Source organism: Barbatula barbatula, assembly GCF_947034865.1.
Source record: "Barbatula barbatula genome assembly, chromosome: 9".
In the NCBI taxonomy this organism is placed as follows: Eukaryota; Metazoa; Chordata; class Actinopteri; order Cypriniformes; family Nemacheilidae; genus Barbatula; species Barbatula barbatula.
The window spans coordinates 19045399-19053821 of record NC_136772.1 but is presented as its reverse complement, the minus strand read 5'-3'; the positions used below and the strand labels follow the sequence as shown (position 1 = coordinate 19053821).

Below are 8423 nucleotides of genomic sequence, written 5' to 3'. Positions count from 1 at the left end.
AAAGAAACAAAAATATAGTTTAGCTCTAGATGCAAATGCAGATTTTTAACTAACGATAAACTATTTAAAAATATATTAAAAGTGAAAGTCATTTGGTTAAAAACTTGTTTTCATAGTTTTACAGCAGATGCTAGTACATACAGGGCATATTTCCAGGGCTTTATCTCTTTCACACACACACACAAATTCATCCCAAATGTCCCAGTACCATTCACTCTTGTGCAATAGTATAACGGTTTTATATCTTAAAAATGTGGTGTACTTAAATGTATGTATGCACATACCCTGCATTCCATTTTGAAGGTCTCATCCCTATCCCCTAATCCCTTCAAAGGGTTTACCCTCCAGAGTAAGAGCTTCAAAGGGTTGAAGGGTGTAGGGGACCAAACAACTGTTTCTTGAAGTGCCCTTCTGAGTGATCATCCTGTAACCATAAGGAGGTGTCGTCGCCATGCAAAGAATATGTGCAAAAAATCATGGGGGCCCGGAGTGTCCATCAGTTGTACCCTTGGAAATTTTTTATTCCGAAGGGCCCTTGAAGTGGCCAGTTATGAGCACTTCGGTTTGGGACGACCCTTCAATATGGTGACCCTGATTGTTTTCACTCCAAATGCCCTTCGAAGGGCGATATATCCCACTTGGAAAGCACTATAAAAATGTTAAGTGTATCAATTGTTCATATTGGGGTTACTAGAGAAACCTTTTGAGTGCTGTAAGGGCTTTGCGCCATAGATATATATTACTAGATGTGGCATTGGAGCACCTTAGACATGTCCGCCATGTTAGAATAGTCCACTGATGTGACTGAGAGTTGAACCACAGGGACTTAAATTCCTGAAAAATGGGATACCCTTGCCGTCATGTGTAAATTAATCAAAAATAATGTTTTAAATACGTTTTCATAAAAATACACATGTATAACTAAAGTTGCAAACACACAGTCAGCTTGCTCTTAAATATAAATGGGTTTCAGGGTTGCCAGATCTGTGTGACAAAATAAATCATCACTAGACTAATGTCCCTAACAGATCTTCACTTTCATAAATAAAATCATCTTAAGATTGAAAGATAAATAAGATGTCCTTCCACTCTTTACTTACGGAAAGAACAACCCAAAGCAACAGTTTAAAAATAGTCCAAACCATTGATTTGGCAACAGTAGTTCACAGACCGACTCTTACTGTTCCAATATAGTGGACGACCTACATATAGCAGCCGATACAAACAGCTGCTAATCTAGTTAAATATATCTACTGTATGTTTTGGACTGTGTAGGACTCTGTAATATGAACAAGCCACCAGGGTGGTACCTAGACTAAAAAGATTTCAAACTTTATAGTCAGCTGAACCCTTTGACCTTATTTTTATACTTGAAGTACCACCTGAGATTTTACATAATATATTAATTGTAGTATTATTTCACAAAATAATAGGAACTATGAAACCCCCATATGTGACATCTGGAAACCCCCAAATGGTGCCTTGAGAATCTTTCATTTCATCCGTCATACATTGTCACAGATAATGTAATCCCTCTGTGTTAGAGATAACTCTTGCATTTGATTAACTTTTGAAAAGCCCTTTTGAAATCCTCATTAAAGATGGTGTAAATCAGTGGGTTGATGAGGGAGTTAAGATAACCCAACCAAGTAAGAAAGTTAGACATCTCAGCAGAGGGGTTGCAGGAGGTACAGATGTTAACAATCACCTCATGGATAAAGAACGGCAGCCAGCACATAACAAATGCCCCTAGAATAAGCCCCAGGGTGGTTGCTGCCTTCTTCTCACGAGTGCTTGAGATGCGATGTCTCCTGACAGACCTGTCTCTACAAGACTGAGACTCTGGGCTTTTCGCAGTGATGCGCACTCTGTCACCTTCGGTGGAGGGTTCAGACACCGATTTCTCAGGGGGGCTCAGGGTGTCGGGAGTCGTAGGCTCCCTGTCACTGCACTTTGGTAGCATGTGTCCATTCATCTCTGAGTTGTTGAGGCAGCTGGCTCCTCTCCTGTGATAAAGCGTCTTTGCTGCTTGGTAAATCTTATAGTAGAGAATGAGAATGAGAATCAGAGGAATGTAAAAAGCCCCAAATGTTGAGTAAATTGTAAAGGCAATGTGTTTGTGCATAATGATGCACTCGTTTTCTGATTTTGTTTTAAAGTGTCTCCAGAGCAGTGGAGGAAGTGAGACAACTACAGAGAGGAGCCACACCACGATGATCATGACAGCAGCCCGTAGAGATGTCCTTTTCCTGGAGTACTCCACAGCATTTGTGATGGAACGGTAGCGGTCCACAGCAATAGCTGCCAGGTGCAGTATGGAGCATGTGCAGCAGATTATGTCTACGCTCAACCAGACATTGCACATAACTTGACCCATGACCCACGTCTCCTTCACAATGTAGACTATGCTGAAGGGCATAACTAATACGGCCACCAAAAGGTCAGTCACAGCCAGAGAGCAGATTAGATAGTTGGCGGGATGATGTAGCTTGCGCGTGACAATGATCGCTGTTATGACCAAGCAGTTCATCGCGGTGGTAAGCACAGCCAACAGAGAAAGAGTGAGGGATAGGAGAATCAGACCCCATGTGTTTTTACTGGGCTCGTCTGTAGGTACTGGTCCATATGTGTGGTTTGAATCCATGCCTAGGACAGAATAGAACAGTCTGAAGCAGCGAGATATAAGAAAGCAAAATTGATTAATCTGCTGATCTGTATTCAGTGATTATTATAGTGTTGGAAATTTTAAGGACTTTAGTGAACTTGATCTACTGGAATTTCATGCATGACTGTTCATACCTGTATAAGTGCTGGTTATTCATCTGACGGCTTCTGTCTGTGTACATTAAATGAGCTGTAGGTCATCACAACAATGAGCTCAGTGATCTCGACTACAGGAACATTCACTTGCCACAAAGCATCTAAAAAGGACGAAGAGCAAAAACTGTTATTACTGCATATCAAAAGAAATGTGTCATTCTTCATTCTGCAGATCGCCCTTGCAGGCGCAGAAATGGCTTATGCACCATTGAGGACATTGATACCAGAGCAATATACTGTAATTTTCTCCAATCTGAATCACTCTGTTCAAAAGGAAATTGGGATAGAGAGTTCCACAGAGTCTACACAAAAGAGCCAACATGATACTTTTGACTAATCTCGTTCTTTTCAATATCATAACCAGCTAGTTAATTTTGATTACAGCTATTAGGTATTTGTGTGTTTTCTTTGAACCTGTCCTGGGTCAGAATCTACTGCTGACATCTGGGTGCAATAAATCACACCCATGCAATGAGGCTAAATGTGTCAGTGAGTATTAAAAATGATTGTACTGAAGCAAATTTTATGACATGCTCCCAGACCTTGTCTGCGTGTTTGCACTGGCTGAGAGAATACGGTTGTCATAGAGACTCATGAGGATGGGCTTTTTGAGGAGAAAGACTAGATAGCTCTTCTCGGCAAAAATTAATTTAAAAAACAACAAGCCCTTCTTCTGTGTGTTAGTGTAAAGGTTTTAAAATATAAGTCACACAACTATTGCAATATCAAATGGAGATTGAGACCATTTTTATTTGATAATTTTGATATTATTAACATTAGTATTTTTGTAAAATAAAAATGATTTTAATAATAGAGGTATACTGATGAACTTTAACCTAATTTTCTTTAGTCAGGAGTATATTAATGTAAGTATTCGTCAAATTTGCAGACTGGAAAAAACATATAAAAAAATCAGACAGATGAGAAGTGAATGTGAATGTGAACAAATGACCCCATATGTGAACTATTTTAAATAAAGTGTCTCTCTTTATGGTGTTTCATTGTATTTAACAAATGAAACCCTTTCAATATATTAATGTAAAGGTTGCTTTTATATATCTGATATAAGAGCATGTATATTTCATATTACAATGCATTCAACAATTAATTACAATGAATTAAATAATAATTATTGTCTCATCCATTTAATTTGTGCTGTTCAAATGTCATATCATGCTGATGCTTCCAGTTTATCAATTAGCACCAGACATTAGGGTCCCAACAAAGAGATGTTGATTACATAGCCATGTTGTCATATTGATCAGAATTCACTGATGAGAAATGGTTTTAGACGGAGCCTTTTAAGACCCTATGAAATGAATAAGTAGCTGACTTTACTTTGGGAATGGGAATGCTAATGCATTACTTTGATATCAGGTGGTATTATCTCATTGAAATTGTGCATTCATCTGTTAGAATTTTGCAAAGATATTGGGATATTACATATAATTGTTTATTTTTGTGTAAAGCCCATATTTTGTATTCTTCAACCTATAGATTCCAACCAATTTCAACGGTCTATTTTCCTCCTGTGCCTTTGTGTCCCTAACCTCAGTAGTTCTAGGTCTACAAAACATACATTCTTAGCATCTTTGAAAATTGTTACTACTACAAAAAAAAGATTACAATAGTTTGTCCCTGAAATCTAGAGGTAGAGTCTTGATGCGGTAAAATCAAATTGGGCTTCTTCCACAGTTATTCAAGGGCCTTGTCATGTTCATTCGGAAGGCATAATGGAGAACAAAATCACTGAGGGGCACTTGTCGTTTTCTTAGAAAAATGCACGAATCCCCTGGATAACAGAGAGAATGTTAATTAAATGGCTTTCAATTAAAATTCATAACCACAAAGTAATGGGAAATTAACACCTAACACCTAAAATGATTTTAAAAAGGCTTTAATATCTTGAAAGTATATAATAATATGCAAACTTGAAATTATGAATTAAAATGTTATACACACATTAGAATATTTAAAAATAACGCCCCTTATACTTGGATTGTGCTATTTCCATCCTGTCCATCCCTACTATATAAAACAATTCCTCTGCATTTATTGAATTCCATATTTATCAACTTAAACAAAAAAATCGAAAGCAGGCTTTTTTATAAAAATGTAAATAAAGAGTTAATTTTCAAAAACAGATACCTTGACTGTGATATCATGTTTTTTTGTCTCGGTTAGCTGTTTAAAAAAACTGAGTTACCTGTTTTTACAAAGGAACCCCTCATCTTTCATAGCACTAGGTCATAAAAAGACATTCCTCGTGAGAGTGCTTAATACATGCTTCCTCCTCACACCAGGTATTAATGTAAAATATAATGCTGTCACTTGTCATAATGGAACCAGTGATGTCACCACAGCCAGGGTGATGAAATCTGACAGGATTGCAAATAATTACACAAAGCCTATGAATGATGGGCTAAAAATGAGTTCCAAATAGGTATAAAGAATTAAGAAATTGAAAGTTGGCTGAAGGAGACTGGCATGCAGTCGATTGCTTGCTTGTTGTCTGCTTTCAAATACAAACTTTGGTGTTGTTTGATGGCGCCTATCTTTCAGTGAGGAGAGCACAGCATGCAACACTACAGCAAATCCATGTGGACTGTTAAAACAACAGTGTAAGATCTGCAGTGATAATGATAATAGAGTGTGTCTGAATGTTTTCTAATGAAAATGGTCATTGTGACACTGACACTATGTTTTACAAGCAGGAAGATCCAAGTGCTCTGAGGACAAATGAGTCATTCTGCACAGTAAAAAATCCACCTGACACTATGAGATTGTATATTGTGTATGTACATGCATAGAAATGTACATTATGTCATTTTCCAGTTACATTGTCTAAAAATAGAACAAAACATTTTCCTCTAGCTCAATTGACAGAGCATTGTTAGCTCATAAAGGTCATAGGTTCAATACCACGGAATATTGATAAAATGTACAGCTATAGTGCACTTTAAGTCGCTTTGTATAAAAGGATCTGCCAAACCCGTAAAATTTACATTTACTGTAAAATCTATTATTTAAAGCAAATGTCAACTTCTTTAGAAATGTCAGGGTTGTTACCGCAACAGATTATGACAACATTACTTTGTTCTTAAACAAATCCGGGTAGCCTGATGAAAATCCATAATTATTTTAAGTGGCAGCTGAGTCATATAAAACCATTCAAATTGTCCAAAACCATACAATTATTAGAAAAAGCTATAATAAAGCTCCTCCCATAAACCACGAAAGCAGATCGTACTAAAACAAACGGATGAGTTCATACAAATTCTCGTAAAATAGTTGTGAACTGCCATGGGATTGTGTTGAACTTTGTGAACTTCCTTAAGATGGTCACCTATGGTCCCAACATCCTATTTTGCAAGCCAACTGAAAACAACAGATTTTCAAAGGTTTCCAGATAAAAATGCCACCACAGTTATAAAGTTGTACAGTGTCAATTGCCTTAATCACTTATGTGGAGGAAAATGCTTGTTGACAACGTGCTTTGGGTTTTGGATACATGAAGATTATTAATGACTGCTGCACATCTTCAAAAGCGTTTTGATTGTTCTTAATGAAAATATCTCACATGCGGATTCTAAAACCACAACAAATAGCTGACAAATTGTAGACCTATCATTCTGTGTCAAATGAATAATAATTGAAGGTTTCTTCTTGGTCACTGTTTCTTTGTAGCAATGTCAAATCTTGAATAGTGGCACCTTTAAATGCAATTAACATTATATATTCTCAAAGAGATTCGTCCGTTTATGTTATATCTGTTATATAAATATTCTCCATGGAAAAATATTTATATTAACAGGCCTATTTATTTGGATAAAAAAAGCTAAAGTAAAAAAGTATAAAATAAAATACATAAAATTATATATGGTTCATTTCGATTATTTATATATATACAAATATACATATTCTTTGTTAGTATAGAAATAATGACTTTATATGATTATCAATGCTTTATGGGATGTCTTTAATGAAATTTGAAATGATGCCGAATATTTGCTTCCATAGAAGCATATACTGTATCCCTTAATCATTCCAGACCTTGTAGCATATCTGTCTTTAAAAGTGAATACATTATAATAAAAAATCAATGTGTCTATTACAGAACCCAACTGTTACACATATTTACTTCAAACTATCCTGTCATTATTCTAATTTCTGCTATTTGCTACTCAAAGTAACTGGAACCTTGAAGTCTATACTTTACATTTAAGCTAAGCTATATTATTTTATGCAATACTGCATCATTTAATGGATAATTTCATAAATGCGCCCTAACGGAAGAAAAGAAACAAAATGATTTCACTCTTCTGTAGTCTAAACACATGGCTACGTCTTCTAAATAAAGGAACTCAGGCTTGTGTGATATGACAAACTCTGTTATTGTTTACAATGCTCTTATGCAACATATGTTATTGTGATGATCTGTTTTTGGATGCAATGACCCTTATAAAGTAAACTAACTAAAACAGAGAAGCTTGAGGTAGCAGATAATCAATCATTTGCATTACATGAAGGTACTGTAAGAAAATGACAGTAGGAACATGATGGATTGATATTCAGTGGTAAGATATTTAAATAATGAGCAATTTTGTTTTAATAAAACAAAGTGTGTAATTTCAAAACAACAACATGATCAACCAACAATACCAACCATTCATTTCTCTAATATCAACAGAAAAAACATGTATTTGCATATGCAGTACAAGTGTACTTAGAAAAAAATCCTTTTATATGGGTTTTTGGCTTCTCTCGTGGTACTTATCTTGCCCATTATTTGTAGTTTCTTAATCCTTTAATAAACATAAATACCGATCCATATGCTCTGTATATGGATAGTATACAATAAAGATGAATCTCTCTTATACTATTTTAAATTATAAATACCTATAATTTATTTGAAATGATACAGTATCAAAAGTAGTTTTATATTTTTGCTGTCACAACATAGTACATATGTACAGTTTATTTGTCAACCCATTCATGGTGAACAGGCTTCATCCTTCTCATATGCTGTTCAATCAACATTCGCTTTGACATACGGCATACCTTATGACTAAACTGACAATGCAAAACCAATCCTATACAATATTTGTTGTTCTAAATCAAAATAAGTCAATATAATGTCAGATAATATCAGATTCAGGGCTGATAAAAAGCTTGTCGTTTTACAGAGACATCGGTTAACACGAGATAAGGCTAGCATATGAGAAGAAAATGTCATCCCAATGTACCACGAGATAACATCGTTACCACTCCAAACCACAATGTACAGATACCTGTAGCCTATACCCATTTCAGTTTAAAAACAGCAAAAAACAGCCAAGAAACAAACGCTATTTTTATTAAAAGCCTATTTTAATTTTAATTTGTCAGTTAAACTATAATTTGGTAATAAGCTTTTCTATTTAAGCAGCAGTGCAAACTTAATTATACTTTATAAAAGCGACCATTACATCGTCGAAATAAAAAACGAACTTTAAAAGCCGTATTTCTAAAACCAGGGATGCCTAAAAGAAATTAACCTAGGCTACTCACTCACACGCGTTGCATTCCACTGGTCGAATCACACAGGAATGTGAGATATATGT

General features: G+C 35.5%; 1 protein-coding gene across 1 annotated transcript; it reads right to left on the bottom strand.

Moving 5' to 3' along the window:
- Positions 1–1540: 1540 nt before the first annotated feature.
- On the bottom strand, positions 1541–2644 carry htr1fa (5-hydroxytryptamine (serotonin) receptor 1Fa; the record flags this gene model as incomplete). The annotated part of the gene is made up of 1 exon (XM_079463552.1): positions 1541–2644. The coding sequence occupies one exon, from the start codon at positions 2642–2644 to the stop codon at positions 1541–1543; it is 1104 nt and encodes a 367-aa protein (XP_079319678.1).
- Between the last annotated feature and the right edge of the window lie 5779 nt (positions 2645–8423).